At 53.6% G+C, this 21,183-nt stretch overlaps 1 protein-coding gene and 1 pseudogene across 3 annotated transcripts; both read left to right on the top strand.

The window, feature by feature from the left end:
- The first annotated feature begins 2,221 nt into the window (after positions 1 to 2,221).
- Positions 2,222 to 4,675, top strand: LOC122684924 (annotated as a pseudogene).
- A 1,623-nt stretch (positions 4,676 to 6,298) lies between these two features.
- Positions 6,299 to 19,557, top strand: CNDP2 (carnosine dipeptidase 2). Of its 3 annotated transcripts, none has more exons than XM_043889232.1 (12): positions 6,299 to 6,367; positions 9,522 to 9,612; positions 10,717 to 10,860; positions 12,888 to 13,050; positions 13,869 to 13,957; positions 15,274 to 15,474; positions 15,673 to 15,757; positions 16,411 to 16,571; positions 17,345 to 17,509; positions 18,239 to 18,380; positions 18,530 to 18,677; positions 19,014 to 19,557. In XM_043889232.1, the coding sequence occupies exons 2-12, from the start codon at positions 9,553 to 9,555 to the stop codon at positions 19,081 to 19,083; spliced, it is 1,428 nt and encodes a 475-aa protein (XP_043745167.1). In that variant the 5' UTR covers positions 6,299 to 6,367; positions 9,522 to 9,552; the 3' UTR covers positions 19,084 to 19,557. The 3 variants fall into 3 exon arrangements, with proteins under 3 accessions (XP_043745167.1, XP_043745168.1, XP_043745166.1); XM_043889233.1 differs by lacking the exon at positions 6,299 to 6,367 and adding an exon at positions 6,668 to 6,805; XM_043889231.1 differs by lacking the exon at positions 6,299 to 6,367 and having other exon boundaries at positions 9,339 to 9,612.
- The last annotated feature ends 1,626 nt before the right edge of the window (positions 19,558 to 21,183 follow it).

The following is a 21,183-nucleotide window of genomic DNA, read 5'->3' as shown; positions in this document are numbered from 1 at the left end:
TTCCCCCAAAAATCCAGCAGAGAAGAGAAACTTGCTTACGTAGCTCCTTAAACAAAGATCAGAGTTGTCCAGACCAGTGAGGTCGCTCAGTCGTATCCGACTCTTTGCGACCCCATGGACTGTAGCCACCAGGCTCCTCTGTCCACGGGAGACCAAGCAGGCCGCAAAGCCTCCTTTACCAAGGGCGGGCTTGCAGCGCCACCTGCTGGAGATTCCCAGCTGTGCGCCCTTAGGTTTAAATACTAGCTCATCGCAGTCTTCAGACTGAGACCCCCATGGGCACAAAAAGACTGAACGGAGGGTTCGGAAAGGTTTAAGGGCACTAATTCCCAGCTGCCCCGATTCCACGTGTTCTCTCTCCTAGAGCAAGTAAACCTGGGACGCCGCCGGCAGTGGCGCCCTCTGCTGGCCTTCCTTCTTGTCTTCCTGCTCCCCTTTACAAGACACTCAGAGGGACCCAGACCGAAGGTTTGTGCGCCCCCAAAATTCATGTGTCGAGACCTAATACCCCAAGGGATGGTATTTGGACGTATCTGGGCCTTTTGTAAGGTGATAAGGACATCAGGGCAAAACCGTCGTGAATGGGTTTAGTGTCTTTAATAGAAGACCCCAGAGAGCTTTCTGCCATGTGAGGTTATATCGAAAAGATGGCATGTATGAACTGGGATAGGCTTCCCAGGCGGCGCAAGTGGTAAAGAACCTGCCTGCCGACGTGGGAGACATAAGAGATGAGGTCAGGAGGATCCCCTGGAGGAGGGCACGGCAACCCACTCCAGTATTCTTGCCTGAAGAAGCCCATGGACAGAGGACCCTGGTGGGCTACCCTGGGGTCGCAAAGAGACCCTGGGGACACGACTGAAGAGACGCAGCGCACACGTGAACCAGGAAGTGGGCTGTCAGCAGACACACACCTGATAACACCTAGAGCTGGGACTAACAGCCTCCAGAGCTGTGAGAAATAAATTCTTGTTGTTTATAAGCCACCCAGCCTGTGGCATTCTGCTACAGCAGCCGGAACAGACCCAGACACTCAACACCGGGCACTGTTCTAAGTGCTAAACTGCTCCAGACAAAGGGACAGTTTGAAATGCAGTTTGAAAGTATGTTATTGGAGAACACCTCCTCACTCAAGACCACCTGTCTGTTGCATATTTTGCTTTATTTCTAGGGGCAAGAGGTAGAAAGTTCCACCTCTGACAATTAACATTGTATTTCCCAGTAAAAGAGTTCAATATCAAGAATAAAATTTGCATTTTCTTAACTTTTATTCAGATTTTCAGGACAAACATTTTCATTAACTCTTGCCAAATTAGGTACTGTAAATGCATATTCATTTTTTATTTCCTCTTTGACCTTATTAATTTTCACCACATGCCCATAACATTTTAGTAAACAGGTAATGTGTTATGGATTCTACTCTAAATCACCTTTTTGCTGTATTTTCACCTAATCCTGTCTCATTCTAGCAATAATCTCATTTATAGATACCTAAATTAATTTTTTAAAAACTTAATAGATATGAGTAAAGGATTCATTTCCAATAAATTACTTTAAGTTGCTAAAAATTCTTTACCAAAGCATATATGTTCCTACACATATGTAGAATTTTATCAATCGTGTATTACTAATAATTGTAATGAGAATTTGTTATTGTTGTTGTTCAGTCGCTAAGTCATGTGCGACTCTTTGCGACCCCATGGACTGCAGCATGCCAGCAGACTTCCCTGTGCTTCACTACATCCTGGAATTTGCTTAGATTCATGTCCACTGAAGTCGGTGATGCCAACCAACCATCTTATCCTCTGCTGCCCTCTTCTCCTTTTGCCTTCGATCTTTCCCAGCATCAGGTCTTTTCCAGTAAGTCAGCTCTTCGCATTAGGTGGCCACAGTATTGGAGCTTCAGCTTCAGCATCAGTCCTTCCAGTGAATATTCAGGGTTGATTTCCTTTAGGATTGACTGGTTTGATCTCCTTGCAGTCCAAGGGACTCTCAAGAGTCTTCTCCAACACCACAGTTCAAAAGCATCAGTTTTTTGGAGCTCAGCCTTCTTTAGGTCCAACTCTCACATCCATACATGACTAATGGAAAAACGATAGCTTTGACTAGACGGACCTTTGTTGACAAAGCATTCTCTTTGCTTTTAAACACACTGCCTAGGGTGGTCATAGCTTTCCTTCCAAGGAGCAACTGTGTTAATTTCACGACTACAATCGCTGTCTGGAGTGATTTAACCCAGAAGAAAAAGTTTAACACTTAGAACTTTCTAGTTATAGGGAAGTAAATACTAATTTAAATTTTATACATATTCTGTTGCAAAGTATGATAGCATTATCAATAAAAGACGTGGATTTGGAGTCAGACGCAGCCATGGCAAAAGTGGAGATGCCGTGAAAACAAATTGAGAAGAAAGGTAAAAAGAGAAGCGAAAATCTAGTAAGACTGAAGAGGCAGCAGAAGAAAAGGAAGAAATTATTTCTCCCAAAACTAAAAAGGTTAAAAAGAAAGCAGAGCCTTCCAAGGTTGATGTGGATTCTCCTAAATCTAAAAAGGCAAAAAAGAAAGAGAAGCCAGCTCAAGATGAGACTATTTCTCCTAAAACCACAAGTTTGAAAAAATCAAAAGAGCCCTGTGAAAAGACAGTTGTTTCTCCTAAAACTAAAAATGTTATAAAAAAATGAAGAGCCTTCTGAGGAAGAATTGGGTGCACCTGAGCCCAAAAAGATGAAGAAAGAAAAAGAAATAAATGGAGAAATTCGAGAGAAAAGCCCCAACCTCAAGAATGGATCCCCTGACTTTGGACCTAACTACAACTCCAAGGAAACTGCCAGTGAAGAAAACAGTGAGTTTGAGCAGGAATGACTGTGGGGCAAAAAGAAGAAGCTTCCTCTAATTTCCCCATATCTGAAGAAATGATTAAACTTCTCAAAGCCCGTGGGGTGACCTTCCTGTTTCCTATACAAGCAAAGACGTTTCACCATGTCTATGGTGGGAGGGATTTGATTGCACAGGCGCAGACAGGAACTGGAAAGACATTCTCCTGGCTATCCCTTTGGTTGAGAAACTTCTTGGAGACCTGCAAGACTGGAAGAGAGGTGTGCCCCTCGGGTACTTTGTGGGTTCTTGCACCCACAAAGGAGTTGGCAAGTCAAGTAAGCAGAGACTTCAGTGACATCACAAAAAAGCTGGCAGTGGCTTGTTTTTATGGTGGAACTCCCTATGGAGGACAAACTGAACACATGAGGAATGGGATCGATATTCTGATTGGGACACCAGGTCGTATCAAAGACCACCTGCAGAATGGCAAGCTAGATCTCACCAAACTTAAGCATGTTGTCCTGGATGAAGTTGACCAGATGTTGGATATGGGCTTTGCTGATCAAGTGGAAGAAATTTTATGTGTAGCATACGAGAAAGATTCAGAAGACAATCCCCAAACATTGCTTTTTTCTGCAACTTGCCCCTATTGGGTGTATAATGTTGCTAAGAAATACATGAAATCTACATATGAACAAGTGGACCTGAATGGTAAAAAGACACAGAAAACGGCAATAACTGTAGATCATCTGGCTATCAAGTGCCACTGGACTCAGAGGGCAACACTTATTGGAGGTGTGATCTGAGTGTACAGTGGTTTTCAAGGGTGCACTATCATATTTTGTGAAACGAAGAAAGAAGCCCAGGAGTTGTCACAGACTGTGGCTGTAAGACAGGATGCCCAGTCGTTACACAGAGGCATTCCACAGAAGCAAAGGGAAATCACCCTGAGAGGTTTTAGAAATGGTGATTTTGGAGTTATGGTTGCAAACGATGTTGCTGCACAGGGGTTAGGCATCCCCGAGGTTGATCTGGTTGTTCAAAGTTCTCCACCAAAGGATGTTGAATCCTACATTCATCATTCTGGGCAAACAGGCAGAGCTGGGAGAACTGGGGTTTGCATCTGCTTTTACCAGCACAAAGAAGAATACCAGTTAGTCCAAGTGGAGCAAAAAGCAGGAATTAAATTTAAATGAATAGGTGTTCCTTCTGCAACAGAGATAATAAAAGCTTCTAGCAAAGATGCTATCAGGCTCTTGGACTCTGTACCTCCCACTGTAATCGGTCACTTCAAGCAATCAGCTGAGAAGCTGATTGAGGAGAAGGGACCTGTGGAAGCCCTGGCAGCAGCCCTGGCCCACATTTCCGGTGCCACGTCGGTAGACCAGCGCTCCTTGATCAACTCAGAAGCGGGCTTTGTGACCATGATCTTGTGGTGCTCAATTGAAACACAAAACATTAGTTATGCTTGGAAAGAACTTAAAAAGCAGCTGGGTGAGGATATTGATTCCAAAGTGAAGGGAATGGTCTTTCTCAAAGGAAAGCAGGGTGTTTTCTTTGATATCCCTACTGCATCAGTAACGGAAGTACAGGAAGAGTGGCATGATTCACAGCGCTGGCAGCTTTCTGTGGCCACGGAGCAACCAGAGCTAAAAGGTCCACGGAAGGATATTGCAACTTCCAAGGACAGCGGGAAGGCAACCGAGGCTTTAGGGGACAGCGCGAGGGCGACCGAGGTGTCAAGGGACAGCGGGAAAGAAGTAGAAGCTCCAAAGGACAGAGATCAGGAGGTGGCAACAAAAGTAACAGATTCCAAAACAAAGGCCAGACGCGGAGTTTTAATAAAGCTTTCGGGCAGTAACTTGAAGTAGAGGATTTATTTGGTGAAAACAGAACTATGTTCAACAATGTGGAACTGAACATTATTTTTCATACAAAGTTAAAAGCACATTATATTTCCTTCCTGACCACTTGCCCAGTCCCCATCTTTTGTACAGAGAAAAGCTTCATCTAAGTTATTTCATCTGATTGATGAATGTCATTTATAACTTTATTGCTACTTCCATCTTGGGTATTCCTTTGGAAAAGGTGTATGGATTCATTACATATTCTAATGTATTATTTATAGATTGTAAGATAAAGTCAAGCATGTATCTGCTGATACTTTTTAAGTTGACCTGTCTTTATACTTAGAAATGTCTCTTAATAGTAGGCTTCCCTGGTGGCTCAGATAGTAAAGACTCTCCTGCAATGCAGGATCTCTGGGTCAGGAAGAGCCCCTGGAGAAGGAAATGCAACCCACTCCAACCCACTCCAGTAATCTTGCCTGGAGAATTCCATGAACAGAGGAGCCTGGAAGGCTACAGTCCATGGGGTTGCAAAAAGTCAGGCATGACTGAGCAGCTATCACTCAGGTAGATACGTGTTACAACTTGACAAAATTCTGTGAGAGATATGGATAGAAACAGGATTTTGAAGGAAAAACAAACCATGTTAAAATTTAGGTAAATTTTCTAATAAAATTTTATAACATATTTACAGTATGTGGGAAACTTCATCTCTTGCAACCATTAAACTTGTTATTACAACAATACAGAATGTAGGGGCGGTAAAAGTTTGGCCAAATATGGGGGGTAGTACTCTAACGGAAGGAGAAGAAGGCATCAGCGGATGAGACGGTTGGACGGCATCACCGATGCAGTGGATGTGAACTTGGGCAAACTCCGGGAGACCGTGAAGGACAGGGAGGCCTGGCGTGCTCGGTCCATGGGTCGCAAAGAGTCGGACACGACTGGACGACTGAACACCACCACCACTCTAACAGATAATCGTACCCCCAAGGATCCTTGGAGGGGTTGAAAAGACAGCAGACGCTCAATAAGTAAAAGTGGCTCTACTTCCTTCATTAGTCCCTGTGATTACTGAATTTAAATACTAAAACATTTCCTCTCTCAGTCATGGTACTGGCGAAACAAGTGGCAAAGCGTGAAACCGCTGCAAGCTCCGCACGTCCCTTAGGAGATGGACCGCGGGAATCAGACTGTCGGCGGGAGGTCTGGGGTTTTTTTTTTCCTCTCCCAAAGCCTGAGGGTTCGTGGGGGGGGGGGTGTGGGCGCCCCAACCTCAGACGCCCCTGCACCAAAGACCACCTCTCAAACCTCATCGTGGAGGCACCAGTGGGTAGAGGAAGGTCACCACCCGGGCAGGTGCTCTGGAGCCCCGCCTCCCCGGCTGCAGCCCCGCCCCATCCCTGCCCAGCCTCCCGGGCTTCAGCCCCGCCTCCCCGGCTTCAGCCCCGCCTCCCTGGTTTCAGCCCCGCCCCGCCGCAGTCACGTACCGCGTGGTGAAGGGCGGGGCGACGGCAGGGCGGGGCGACGCTATTCCCAGAAAGGCCCAGGATTGATGGACGGCACGGGGGCGGGGGCGGGGCGACTCCGGCTCTTCCGGAAGGGATCCGGGATTGGCGGGCGGGGCGGGCCCGGCGGGGGCGGGCCCGTCCCGGGGGGCGTGGCCGGGACACGTGGTGCGGAACCGGCGCTGCAGCTGCTGGCGGGTGAGCGGCCTTCTCCGGGCGGAGAGGCCCCTGAGGGCGGCGGGAGCGGGACGCGATGCCGGGATGTGGGGCCGCGGGCCGCCTCCGGAGAAGCAGGGGAGGCCGGGCGCGGTTGGGGAGCCGCTGATGCCGGCCCGCCCCGAGGGCCGGCGCGTGGCGGTCCCAAATGGCAGGAGAGGGTGTTGGGTCAAAACGCAGCCCGCTCCGCTCGGAGGTCGGGGCTCTGGGACTGCGGGGGGCGCGCCGGCCTGTTGACCCTCCCGCGGCGAGGCCCGCAGAGAACGAAAGCCTGGCTCTCCCCGCGGAGCCCTTGGCGGTGGCCGAAGATTGGTGCTGCGCCCGCGGGGCAGAGGCCCGGAGTCGGGGGTCTCTAGCCCCCCGCCCGCACTTGAGGCCGGAAGGTTGCTCTAAGGCAGCGTCCGCCTTCCCACCGGTCAGGTGCGGTGATGCTTGGTTCCCGGTCGGCCTACACTGAGTCCTTGAGACCCTGATCCTCGCGGTCAGGGCCTCCGACCCGCCCCCGCCGCCCGCACGGGATCCTGGTGCTGACGCAGCGATCTGGTGGAGGTTTCTGCATGCCTTTGTCGTCCCTGGTGTTGGCAGGGAGGAGTGGCCGAGGGTCATTTTGTAGACCTGTATGTTTGCGATTGGACAAACTAGAGGGTTCCGCCCCGTTTTAGTGGTTTTTTACGCAGACTTAAAGCCACGATTCTGGTATGTGTTAAGTCTCTTCCTGTGTCTTGAGTTAATGCAGGACAGGATGGGGCACTCATAACTGAAGGAATCTTTTATAGGTGTCACTGGATGGTCCCGGGTGCCACCCTGTCACTCCTTCCTCTCAGACTAGTTCACTGCCGAGGCTGTTTCTCCCTAGAATCTTAGATTCCAAGAGTGCAGTGTGCCTGGCACTCTTCGATTTGGTAATACTTGCTTTTATTCCCTCCAGCTCAGGACTTTTACCCTTGTCAGTGTGGTTCACCGGGACAAATAAAAGTGGTCCCACTTAATGGATTTGGTGCTGGCAGTAGTGAAACAGGAAAAACTGGAACTGTGAGTGGGAGGGAGAAATGGACCCGGCCCCACCCCTCTGGGTGAGCAGTTCAGAACAGCAGTAGCTTTTCACCCGGCCTGGTGAGGTGGCAGGCCGTGCTGAACAATCTGGTCTCTGTTTACTCTCCTTTGGTTTAAAAAAAGAAGAAGAAGAAGAAGTGCAGCTTTGATAGTTCCATCTTTGACTTTAGCTGGAAGGCCATTGCTTAATCAGGCCACAAAGAACATGGTATTAATGAGAACTTATCATAGTGAGCGTGGGATCACATGGAGCGTGCTATTTAATGACCAGAAACTGAAATGAAAAGTACCTGATGTAGCGTATTTTCCTGCTAAATAGTTTCTTTTGTGATTGAAAACTTTGACTTATGTGCAGTGCCTCAGCATTTATGACCCCGTCATTGAGATATGGGAGAAGGCAACGGCAACCGACTCCAGTACTCTTGCCTGGAAAATCCCATGGGCGGAGGAGCCTGGTAGGCTGCAGTCCATGGGGTCGGTAGGAGTCGGACATGACTGAGCGACTTCACTTTCACTTTTCACTTTCATGCATTGAATAAGGAAATGGTAACCCACTCCAGTATTCTTGCCTGGAGAATCCCAGGGACGGCGGAGCCTGGTGGGCTGCTGTCTATGGGGTCGCACAGAGTCAGACACGACTGAAGCGACCTAGCGGCAGCAGCCGCAGCATTGAGATAAGATCCTCAGCTGAAACAACCTGAGTTGGCTGGGAGGTCTGTGTGCTCTGTCGCTGATGTTGGAAGAGGATTTTCCTTACTGAACTCTCACTGCATATCCACAGTCTGCTACCAGACTTTATGATACTGAATTAAGTCCCTCGTCTGTTTAGAGCTCCTCATGGCTCTGACGGTAAAGAATCTGCCTACAGTGCCGTAGACCAGGGTTCAATTCCTGGGTCAGAAAGATCCCCTAGAGAAGGGCATGGCCACCTACTCCAGTATTCTTGCCTGGAGAATCCCATGGACAGAGGAGCCTGTTGGGTTACAGTCCATGGAGTCACAAAGAGTCAGACAGGACTGAGCAGGTAATACTTTCACTTCTTTCTGTTTAGAAATGACTTCAAAGTCCTAAACTGAGAAAAAGATACTCTTTAACGACAGTGTGTCCATACATGGGTGCCTGTCTGGTGTCTCCTCCAGAGATCAGTTGGCAGGGTCTTGTGACTCTGAGCCGCAGTTCTGAAATACTTCCCGTCTCTGCGGTGCTGAGTTTGCTCCTGGTCCCTGAGCTCTTCTCAGTCACTGCTGAGGCTTGAATCTTGCCACGTGATGGAAGCTGAGTTGTTACTTGGAAGGAGCGAGGGGAACCCCCTCTGAAAGTCCCAGTTCTGGGATTTTCTTTATCTCGCGTGGGTTCCAGTTTTTAAAGATGGAGAGTCAAGTGGCACCTTCTCCCCTGTGTCAGTAAGGTGGAGCAGGATGTGTTTGGTCTCACACAGAAGCTGGACGTTCGAAAATGCACCTGGGGAGGTGGACGTCTCTGTTCCCTCATCAGGCCCCGGTGGACTTTCACACGCTGTCCTGGCCGTTTCTGGGCCTGGGCTGTCGGTTTCCTTAACCTGAACCCATGTTCCTCTCCTTGGATCTTGGGTGCTATGCTGTTGGTTTGCGGTGTAGAGACACATGTGACATTTTTGCTGAGCACCTTGGAGTGATTCTTTCCTCTGTGGTGATAGTAAGTGGCAAGTTCTCTATGTGCTTTGAGAGTAAAATTAAGTTTTTTTAAAAAGTGTTAAGAACAGTGGTATATCAGTACTCCTGGAAAGTACCTGCTTTTAATTATATCAGATTGTCTTCAACTCAGGCCCTTGCTTCAGTTACCTGCCATTCTGTCACACAATTCCTGGGTGTATTTCCTTCTGAAAAAAAAAGAAAAAAAGAAAGAATGGAGATCAGCCTGAGCCTCTGATTGCTTTCCCGAGCCGTTGTCTCTGCTGAGTTCACTTCCTGGAGCCCTCGTGACGGCCGTGTCCTGTGCTGTCGGGGCGGGGTGCAATTTATGATCCTTAACAAGTGCCTCCCGGGTCTGGGGATCAGTCGGGCCCTGTCTCGAGGCAGCACTGACAGGTTCTTCTGCCTTCCAGGAGTCTCCAGGGTCTGCGGTCTGGTTGAAAGATGTCGGCCCTCACCACCCTGTTTAAGTACGTGGATGAAAATCAAGATCGCTATGTTAAGGTGAGGGAACGTTTAGTGACTGTTCAGATCCAGTTTAATCCCATGGGACCCAGAGAAACTTCCAAGGAGCTAATATGATTGGTGCTGTTCTAATCGAGTATTAAAAATGCTGTCTAGGCAGAGAAAGACAGATGCTAGTGTGATCTCACTTACATGTGGAATCTGAAAAAGTTGAACTCAGAGAAGCGGAGAGTTGAACCCTGGTTGCTAGGGACCAAGGGATGGGGAGATGGGGGTTTGGCCTAAGGGTTCAGACCTGTTACGGGATGAATAAATTCTGGGCATCCAGTGCACTGCATGGTGAATATAGTTACCAGTACTCTGCTGCATGTTTGAGTAGATGTTAAGTCTTGCCCCCCAACCAAAAAAAAAGGTAACTTAAATTGTATATTGTCGAGAGGTCTTTTCCTCTGCTTTCTCATTACAGTATGTAAGTTACTCTTTCGGCTTTTGATAGAAACTCTTAATACATGTTTCTAGAAACAGCAAAGCTAATTCAGGATTTTTGTTTGTTCTTGTGGTAGATATAAAGAACTACCTTACATTGCATGTTTTAAATCATTCTGTAATCTTATATGTTAATCTGTTTCTTGATGTTAATGTAAAGAGCCATGCTTTAAAATCACCTTTGGTAGACATATTTCAGGTGAAATCTTTCGAGTTCTCATTTGAAAAATTCTATTTTAGAGAACATGGCCATTCTCAGGATGATAAATAAGGCAACTTGAACTGTGAAGATATTGGGTATTTTCTGTATCTTTCAATTTCAATTTTGTCAGAATCAGATATAAACGTGTTTATGAAACTTTTACACATTTCATAAAAAAAAACTTACATGTCTTGCAACCACATTGTGCTTGGTGGTTAATGAGTCTCCTGTCATTTTGTATAGTCCTTGATATGGGGTCAGTGCAAACAGTCCTTATATCTTAAACAGAAAGTAGGCACCACAGATCTCTTCCCCCATATCTGGGCAGTGGGATCCAGATGGAGTGGACAGGTAGCGAGTGAGCTCTGTGGGCCTGAAGATGGCCCACCTGTGAGCACCTTCCTCCCTCCCAGAGCAGCTTTTCCAAGTCCCTTTTGCTTGTTCTCCACCCACAGAAGCTTGCAGAATGGGTGGCCATCCAGAGCGTGTCAGCGTGGCCAGAGAAGAGAGGCGAGATCCGCAGGATGATGGAGGTGGCAGCCGCCGACATCAAGCAGCTGGGTGGCTCTGTGGAGCTGGTGGACATCGGGACCCAGAAGGTGGGCGGCGGGCCGGGTCGGGAGCTTTACTGAGGGGTTGGCAGGACTCGGCAGGTCCTCACAAGTTCTGAAGGCTTTGCTGCAGATAAATCACTGGCCTTTATTGTTTCTTAATAATTTATGTATTTGTTTATTTTTGATTGCACTGCGTCTTGGTTGCTGCGCGGGCTCTTCTCTAGTTGAGGTGAGCAGGGTTGCTCTCGAGTCGAGGTGCACAGGCGTCTTACCGCGGTGGCTACCCTGGCTGCAGAGCACGGGCTTTAGGGTGCACGGGCTTCAGTGGTTTTGGCTCCTGGGCTCTGGACACAGGCTCAGTAGTTGTAGCACATGGGCTTGTAGCACATGGGATCTTGCAGGACCAGGGACCAAACCTGTGTCTCCCAAATTAGCAGGCAGGTTCTTTTACCACTGACCCACCAGGGAAGCCCAACTCGCTGGTCTTTCAAACAAGCAAAGGTGGCCTGACTTGGATGCTAAACTGGGTGGCTTCTGAAGTCAGAGTGGACCGAGATTCACGATACCCGTCCTGTTCTTCCAGGGAGGGGAACTGTTGAGGGTTATCCAAGAGGAAGTGAACAGAATGGTCCTTCCTACATGAGCTGAAGTTCCTCCCCCAGAGCCAGGCAGCCTTCAGACCAGGAAGGTACACTGTGCCCATTAGCTGCAAAACTAATGAAGATGCCCACTCACTCACACCCACTGTGTCCCCAGTGTCACGATTGATAAAACAGTGCTTTTTTCATGACTCGGTTCCTGGGAAAGAGTGACTTTAGGTGTGGGACACAGGGCTCAGTTGTGTTTTAATGCAGGAATCTGACAGATTCTAACTTGAATAAGTGATCTCACTGTGTGGTACCTTATTCTGCTGTTTTCGTTTCAGATGATGTCAGCCCCGTGTTAACTACATGTTTCGTGCCTTGCATTTTCAGCGTTTGTAATACTCCTTTATGTTGCAGGGCTGACTGGGTTTGGTTTATCTTGGTTCTCTTGTCTGATGATTTATGTGTCCTTTGAAATCACAGTCCTGGGATTTTAGGAGTGGGCGTTCAGCCCGGTCTGCTCTTCTCATAAATGGAAGGACCCAGAGGCTCAGACAGGCTCTGTCTCCCTGGGAAGCAGTAGTAGGTCCATGGCAAAGGAGGTTACAGTCTGGGCCTTCTGATTCCAAATCCAGTTTGCGTGTGAGGCTTCTGCTGACTATAGACCCAACAGTTAATTTAAGGTTACTTAAGATATCTTGCAACTTCCTGGCACTTTCCCCACTCCTCACTGTGAGAGGACAGACCAGTATTCCTGCAGTTGTTTTCTGTTAGGAGCATACTTGTCTTGCTTCCTCTCCCTTTTTCCTAATATGCTAAAAAAAAAAAAAAAACCTAGGTGGCAAATAATTTTTAAGAGTTGTTACTTTAAAACAGGCGAAACTATTCCGACTGAGCACGCACACCTTAGCAATGTATTTTTCCTGGAGAAGGAAATGGCAGCCCACTCCAGTGTCCTTGCCTGGAGAATCCCACAGACAGAGGAGCCTGGCACGCTGTGGTCCATTGGGTTGCAAAGAGTCGGACTCAACTGAGCATTTTTAAAGATCATCTTTTAAAAATTGAGCAGGTTGCCTACAGTTATAAACATAATTGTCACTGTGCTCTGGATTATGGGGACATATATTCTTGTTAATTATTAACTCAGTGGAATGATGTGATATTGAGCTCTGCAATAGAGGGTGATTGATGAGAACAGATACACTTGCCCGGGGCGTGCTGATAGCACCTGCTGTAAACCCCACTCTCTCCTTTTTTAAAGTGGTGTATAGTTGCTTTCCAATGTTGTGTTGGTTTCTCTCGTACAGCAAAGTGAAGCAGCTATAGGTACACATACATCCCTCTGGTCACCGCAGAGCACTGAATAGAGTCCGCTGCACTCCACAGCGGGTTCTCATGCGTTACCTTGTCTGTGTATGGGAGACTGGGGTTAGCCCCGCGCTCCTTGACCAAGGACCATCCCCCATGGCCTCCCCTCCCCATCCCCAGCTCCCTGATGGCTCCGAGATCCCGCTTCCGCCCATTTTACTCGGCAAGCTGGGCTCCGACCCGCAGAAGAAGACGGTGTGCATCTATGGCCACCTGGACGTGCAGCCAGCGGCCCTGGAGGATGGCTGGGACAGCGAGCCCTTCACCCTGGTGGAGCGAGACGGTACGCCGCTCCCTGGAGGAGGGGGCCTGTGACTACAGGCTTCAGGAAGTGCAGCCCGGCCTGTTGGTTTCCATCTCTCCAGAACTAGCTATTTTCACGGAACCTAGAAATCGGGTTCTGGAAGCTTCACGTCTGTGCTCGGTCCTTGAAACGCCAGGTAGCCTTACTTTCCCAGCAGAGCCTGGTCTCCGTGGCCTTGGGCACGCTGGGCTTCCCGCACCTGCCACCGTTTTCCCAGGAAGCCTGGCCTGAACTGAGCCAGCGTGGCCCCCAACCCCGGACCTGAATCCAGCCCGACTCTAGGGGAAGCGTCAGCATTTCCCTGACCCCGCCCCCGCCCCACCTTCATCTCTGAACCTTCACTTTTCCACACCGGATGCGGCCTTTGGCCCCGTGGAGCAGCCCCTTGTGTGTACCTTGTCCCCTTGGGCCGAGTCCAGGCTGTCTTTAATTGAAACCTTTCCTCGGGACATGTTGCATTTCTGTTGAGTCCTCCCCAGCGGCGCAGGGGCAGTCAGGTCATCACGGCTCACGTGGTCCCTGCAGTGCACTTGCCATCTCGTCCCTAGTCGAGAGGCTGGCCCCCCGCGCTCCGCCCATCCCCCTTCTTGTCCCCTGGTCCCCTCCCTGCCGCTACCAGAGGCAACCTGCTCCCCACCCTGCCCCAGGCAGCACCCAGAGGTTACTCTCATCTCACCCTGCTCATCTGCCTTCCCCGCACCACCACCCCTGCCCCCCACCCCCCACCCCACCTCACCCCAACCCCCGCCCCCCGGCCTGTGACCATCACCCAGTGAACCTGCTGATTGCTATTCTAGGCAAACTGTACGGGAGAGGAGCCACTGATGACAAGGGGCCGGTGGCCGGCTGGATCAACGCCCTGGAAGCCTTCCAGAAAACCAAGCAGGTACGTGGCCCACGCCCCGCCACCCCCTTCACCCGTTCCATCTGGTGGTGCGCGGTGGGGCTTTCTGTTCCCGGAACAGCTGTAAAGATCTAAGATCACACTCCGACCCACCCCCACCCCTGCCCCCCGCAGCGGCATCAGGGCAGCTGGGCCACGCTCCGCTTCATAGCCTGTTTTCTAGTTTTAGGAAACACTGAAGATGCAGTGGTTTATGGTTGTTCTAAGGTCACCCCGTTGGTGACTCAGCAGGGATGCAGCCAGCAGGGGAGGCGATAGCTCCGGGCACAGACCGTGCCTGGGGAGGAGGTGCTCGCCTGCAGGGGACCCAGGCTGTGATAGCGGACAGACCCCTTACTTCCTATTATTCTCTTACTTACCCATCTTTTCAAGAATTCTTTTTAATCTAGTTGTGATCATAACGTATAGACAGTTTCTGCATCTTGCTCTTATCTTGCGATAAGATAAGAAGCGTTTTTGTCAGGACGTGGAGGGGTAGATCTGAAAAGGGTTCAAACGTGCTGTGCTCAGGGGCCCTGGGGTCTGGTGGCCTAGGGGAGGGGCGTCGGTTCGCAGACCCAGCCCCCAGCGCACCCCTGTGCCCCTGGAGAGGCGGAGGGGCGGGGCGTGTGGTGAGCGGCGCTTCCGCGGGGGCTCTGAGCTGGGACCCCACAGACCGGAGTGCACGTGGGCTGACCGGCCATGGCCTTTAGCATCAGCTCACTCAGGTGCAGCTCCATGGTCTCACCTGTGGAAGGGGGCCACCCGCCTCAGGGCACAGCGCAGGGGAGACCTGGAAACCCCCCCGGAGCGGAGCAGGAGGCGGCGGCCTCTCAGAGTCGCTGTCCGCTCTGGAGGAGGGGGGCCCGCGCTGGGTGGAGGGCCGGGTCGTGCAGGAGGAAGGTGCCCGCCCGCTCACTCCTTCCAGGGGTGCACGGCATGGCTACCACAATTCGGATGGAGGCTCCAGCCAGGTTTGTGTCCCGGCCTCTGTCTTCAAGCAGCTCAGCTTTGCCAGAGACGCCTGATCTGTGCTGGGTGCTGGCAGAAACCCTGCGAGTGAGCCGCGCAATCGGGCTGGGGGCCCCCGGGAAGCAGTCCTTGCAGGTGACCGGCCGGGGCCAGGCCCGTGTCCTGGCAGCCCGGCGCTGGGGCAGAGGGTCTCTGCCAGCCCTCCTTGCCCACCCCGTGGTCAGCGCGGGGAAAGTCAGTCGGGTATTTGAAATGCACGTTTTCACAACACTTGGTGGCTTCCTGTCCGTTGTTCTAAGAAATAAAATCGGTGCGCGCTGACTGCCTCCTTCACCGCCCCCTCCCAGGAAGTCCCGGTCAACGTCCGCTTCTGCCTGGAGGGCATGGAGGAGTCGGGCTCCGAGGGCCTGGATGCGCTGATCTTCGCCCAGAAGGACGCGTTCTTCAAGGACGTGGACTACGTGTGCATCTCCGACAACTACTGGCTGGGCAAGAACAAGCCCTGCATCACCTACGGACTGCGGGGCATCTGCTACTTCTTCATCGAGGTGCGCACGGGCCGCGCCTCCCCCAGGAGGGTCTCTGGTTGCGGCCAGAGCCTTGTGATTTAGGGAGCGCCTGGCCGGGCCTGGGGGGCAGCAGGCTGATTTCGGAACGTGCCGTGTGAGCCTCCTCTGCCGGTCTCCCGCCGAGGAGTGAGGGCGAGCTCCGGAGAGCAGCCGGCAGAGCGGCCCGTGTGTCCGCAGGTGGAATGCAGCGACAGGGACCTGCACTCCGGCGTGTACGGCGGCTCTGTGCATGAGGCCATGACCGACCTCATCATGCTGATGGGTGAGCGCGAGTGGGCCCCTGCAGCGATTCGGGGGTCTTCTCTCCCTCCCTCTCTGGCTGCTCCTTCTGACAGGCCCACGTGGTTCATGTCTGCCTCCCCTTCCCTCCCCACCCCTGTCCCCTGGTCATCAGACCCCGCCTCGGGTCGGTAGAATCACGGCCATCCTTGCCCTGGACGCGGTGGTGTCTCCCCTTCCTGCAGGGGGTTGCTCTGGCCCAGTTGGCTGTCCGTTGGCCATGGCGGATCTCCTGTGAGGCTCGCTCTCCGCCCCACCGGGCGCCTGGCCTCACCCACGGTGTGCTGAGTCACGTTTCCCTCCCCTGTGGGCGGCGTGTGTCATACATGGAGCCGACTTTCCTGGGCCTGGAGTGCGCTCTGTCTCACTGGGTTTTCCCTTCTCAGCACGGGAGTAGGTAGCTTCTTAGGGAAGGGGCATCAGAAGGGAAACAGGGGCCTGACGGTGGACAGGCCGGCGGGAGCCAGTTTGCTCTGTGTGTGTCCTGCCCTGTGACCGCGGGTGGTTCCGCTGCCGTCTCTGTGGCCATCTCTTTACCTTAAATGGGAGGCGGCCCCACGCCCTCCCGGGTTGTCACGGTAACGGATGACAGGTGGCACAGGTGCTTCCGCTCACCCCCACTCGCCCACCACCCAGGCTGCCTGATGGACAAGAAGGGGAAGATCCTCATCCCCGGCATCAGTGAGGCCGTGGCCCCGGTGACCGAGGAGGAGCTGGAGCTCTACGATAAGATCGACTTTGACCTGGAGGAGTACACCCGGGACGTGGGCGCCAGGACCCTCCTGCATGACTGCAAGGTGCCCCCCACCTGCCAGGCTCGCACTGCGCGCAGCCCTGGGGCCCCGGGGAGGGGGCTGCAGGCTGGACAGACCCGGGCATACCCTGGTCACGTGAGCGCCAGATGCTGCCGATGTCAGCGGGCAAGACGCCCCAGGCTGGGAGCTGGGAGCTCCCTAACATGTCAGGGACCGCCTGTGACACCCCGGGGACCAGGCCGCCTGCAGAGGGGGAGCTTCTCCTGGTTTGCACATGCCGGGAAATGGCCCATCTGCCCAGGGATGTCTCACTGTTTCCCAGAGAGCCAGGTGCCAAGGTGGAGACTGATTGCACAGAATGTTTACTTACCTGTTGGGAGAATCAGGTCTGGATATAAATTCCAGCTCTAAGTACCTATAGCCGCAGGCTCTGGGGAAGCAAGAGGAGCTCGCCAGCTGCCTTGGGGGCCAGCTCACCCAGCGGCCCTGCTGGATCAGTGCCGCCTCCCTCTGGGCATGCAGTTCCCCAGCCGCCTGGTCTCCCCCACAAGCAGCTGGTGCTGACCCTGACCCACAGTGCTGACTGCTGTTGGCAATGCTGACCCCTGACAAGCTGGTGCTGACCCCCGAGTCACAATGGGGAATCCCCCAACCCACAGTGGGGACCCCTGACAAGCCAGTGGGGACGCCTGACCAGCCGGTGCTGACTGCTGACCCACGGTCCTGACCCCTGACCAATGGTGCTGACCCCTGACCCGCAGTGCTGACCCCTGATATGCAGTGCTGACCCCTGACCGGTGGCTGTCTCTCTGCAGAAGGACATCCTGATGCACAGATGGCGTTACCCATCCCTGTCTCTCCATGGCATCGAAGGTGCCTTCTCCGGGTCAGGGGCCAAGACTGTGATTCCACGCAAGGTGGTCGGCAAGTTCTCCATCCGACTCGTCCCGAATATGACTCCGGAAGTGGTCAGCGAGCAGGCATGTAGACACGGGGGTGCGAGGAGGGCTGCTGTGCCTGAGGAGATGGTCACTGAGGGCCCCAGGGGCCCCCGGACAGGGAAGAGTGCTCGCCTCCCCCACACAGCCCCACCCCTGGTGCTCCCCAGCTCAGCCATCTCTAGAATAAGCAGGTCAGATCCTAATCAGAGATAAACAAATAAATCAGAGATATGCTAAATAAAACAGCATCCCCCGTGCACGACCTTTGTCCCTGCTGAGGCGTGCTAAAATTTGATCTCTGACCTCATTCTAAGGCTTTGAAGCAAAGGCTGACTCTGGGCTGAATATGTTGTGGTGAGAGTCCAGGGTCTGGTCCATGGTGAGCAACAGAGAGGGCTGGGGGAGGAGGGGGTGCGGTCCAGAGGGGAGAGGACCGGGGAAGGAGATGAGACCCAGTGTTCACCCACAGACTCACTGTAGACCCCGTGTAGACCCTCATAGACCCAGTGTAGACCCTCGTAGACCCAGTGTAGACCCTCATAGACCTAGTGTAGACTCACATAGACCCTGTATAGACCCCGTGTAGACCCCTCATAGACCCAGTGAAGACCTCTCATAGACCTCATGTAGACCCTCATAGACCCGGTGGAGCCCCCTCATAGACCCAGGGTAGACCCGCCCCGGGGAGACTTGTCTCAGAGTGGATCCCCACCCCTGGACCAGAGAGGCCAGGCTTGTGAGACGTTGTCCTTCCTGTCTATGGTTCAGGTTACGAGCTACTTGACCAAGAAGTTTGCTGAGCTTCACAGTCCCAACAAGTTCAAGGTGTACATGGGCCATGGCGGGAAGCCCTGGGTGTCCGACTTCAACCACCCTCACTACCTGGCTGGGAGGAAAGCCCTGAAGACAGGTGGGATGCACCCCTGGAGACAGGCTGGGCCATGCCGCCTCCCACCCTGGGAGCGGAGCCGCTTGCAGAGGGCCTGGGTTCGGGGTTGCCGGCCAGTGGATGTGTGGAGGGCCCCTAAAGCTCCGTTTCTTTTGTTCTGTCCTCCTCAGTGTTTGGTGTCGAGCCGGACTTGACCAGGGAAGGCGGCAGCATCCCGGTGACGCTGACGTTCCAGGAGGCTACGGGGAAGAACGTCATGCTGCTGCCCGTGGGCTCGGCAGACGACGGAGCGCACTCCCAGAACGAGAAGCTCAATCGGTGAGCACGGAAAAGAGGGTCTGCCTGCAGCGTGGGGGGCTGCTGAGAGCAAAGACAGACCCTGCCGGAGGGCTGGGGGAAGGCCAGAGACCTTGGCGGGGGGGAGGCGGTGCTGTGGTCTAGGAGAGGCGCTGCACTGAGTCCCGGGGTAGCCCGTAGTCCAGGAGGCCAGGATCAGGGCTGGTCCCGATGGCGTGCTGGGCTGGGCTTGAGAACCAACTGGGCTGGAGCATTCGGGACCAGCAAGCCAGGGCGCCGGGCCTCCACTCCCGAAAGGAACGCGCGCGTGGGCTCAGAGCTCGGGCGCCCGCCACTGACCCCCATTCTCCCGGCCAGGCGCAACTACATCGAGGGGACCAAGATGCTGGCCGCGTACCTGTACGAAGTGTCCCAGCTGAAGGACTGAGCGCCGCCCCACCACCCCTGCGCGCTCCCCCGCCTCTCGGGACCGCCCACCGCTCCTCCCCTCTGTCAGGTTCTGCAGACTTCCAGCGCGGACGTGAGAGCGCCCCCGCCCCATCTCAAGATGGTCTCAAGATGGATAAGCGGTCAGGCCCGGGGCCTGTCAGCGACCCTGGATGAGCTGACTGCCCCCTGGTGGTCAGCGTGAGTTGGTCTCCAGAAGATAGCACACATTCCTCCATACAAAGTGCTGGATGGTGTCCACAAGGGCTGAAGCGGGGTTCAGGGTCTCCTGGCCCTGCCTCTGTCCCCAAGTCATGGTTGTGCCCGCTCGGAGCATCCCATCCCAGGCCTGGGGCCTCGAGGGCAGCCTTCCCGATCCGTGCTGTCTCGGGCACATCCCGTCCTGTTTTCAAGACCTTTCTTTCCCTTACGATGTTCCATCTCTATATTAAAATCCTTCAAAATTGAAACCTGAGCCGGAGGGTTATTTGGTCTCAGTCTGTGTTGCCAGAATTAACAGTAAAAGTGGAGCCTCCGGAGGAATGAGTGCCCGCGCATCTCACTCCACGCAGCCGCGTGTCCGTGTGAAACTGGCTGCAGGAGAGGAGACACGGCGTCAGGCGCGGGGGTCGGCCGCGTGAGCTCTGTCCCGAGCACATGGAGGAACCGAGTATGTAGCGTTAGAGGAAGGCCTCAGGGAGCGGCATTCCCTTTTCAGAGAGGTCTGTGCCATCAGCCTCCAAGGCTTTGGGGAGGAGGGGGGTGGCAGTCAGGACGTTCTCCCCACCCACCCGCCTTTCCCCTCCCGCCATTCCACATCAGAATGAGACCAGGCGCCGTCTCCGGCTCAGGGCAGAGCCCAGAGCCGTCTGTTGCTTTCGGGTTCATGCTTACCATCAGGCGCCAGCTCCGTTTAGCAGAACCTGTTAGCCCACATCATAAGAGGAGGGCCCCAAAGTGGACACATGTGTGCCAGGCTCCTCTGACCTGAGTTCCCTGAGCCTCCCAGAAGAGGCCGGTTCAGTGCCCAAGTCGAAAGGGACGGTCGTCGAGGAGGAGCTGGAGATCCTCAGGACCCCAGACGGCCCAGGCCAAACAGCTGGGAGGGGACAGTGTGGACGCGGAGTCAGGTGGATGGACGCGGTCCTGCAGCTGCGATCGTTCTTGTGGGAGAGACCAGGGCTGACCCCCACCCCCGGGGGCGACCAGCTCACAGCCTGTTGGGATTGAACCACGTCCCCTCAAAGTCTGTATGTTAGAGGGTGGCCCTTGCCCAGTGTGACTGGAGTCCTTATGCAGGGGGGCGTTTGGACAGCAGTGTACCCAGGGAGAGGGCGATGTGATGGTGAATGCAGAGGCCGCCTGATGTGTCTGCAAATCAAGGAACTCACTCGGCAGGTGCCTGCGGCTCGTGGAAGCCGAGCGAGGCCAGGCACAGACTCCCCACCCCCAGTCCACCCCGGGGGGCAGAACCAGCCCCACCAAAGGTGACAGGGCATGATCTCGGTGCCTCCCTCCAGTCTGCCCACCTTGGGCGGGTGCCCCTGCTCTGTCTCCAAGGTGACACCCTCCGCATGTGCCCAGCAAAGGCCTGGGCTGTCACAGATGACCTGAACCAGCCATGATGGCCTCAGTAACGTCAGATGACTTCCCGGCCACTACCTCATCCCCTGTCTGTGCACACGCCACGCATTGTTCCTTCCTCCGCTGCCAAACTGAATGAATCTCTCTCAAGCATCTTTGTTTTCCGAGTGTGAATAGGCCCACTATGTCAGCCTTGTGCTCCCTCTGGGGGAGGGGGGATGCCATCCAACACATTTTTAGGGGGTGGGGGGATATTTAATGTGACCAGCTGGGGGCCTTGGTGAGACCTCCTCTTGCACTTTCCTCTGAGGCCCGGGGGAATGGCTGAGGTGCCCTGAACTGCCGCCCAGTGCACCCCAACTAGGAAGAATGGTGAGTAGACCCTCCACCACTCGGGGTCAGACGTAGTGTACACCCCACCGCTGAGCCAGGTGAAGCAGCTGATCCCCGCCTGCACTTAGATGTGTCCTCAGGCCCTCTGTCTCGGCCTGAGCAATGCGCCATCTGAAATTACTCT

Source organism: Cervus elaphus, chromosome 27, assembly GCF_910594005.1.
Source record: "Cervus elaphus chromosome 27, mCerEla1.1, whole genome shotgun sequence".
Classification (NCBI taxonomy): Eukaryota; Metazoa; Chordata; class Mammalia; order Artiodactyla; family Cervidae; genus Cervus; species Cervus elaphus.
This window is presented reverse-complemented; position numbering and strand designations above follow the sequence as displayed.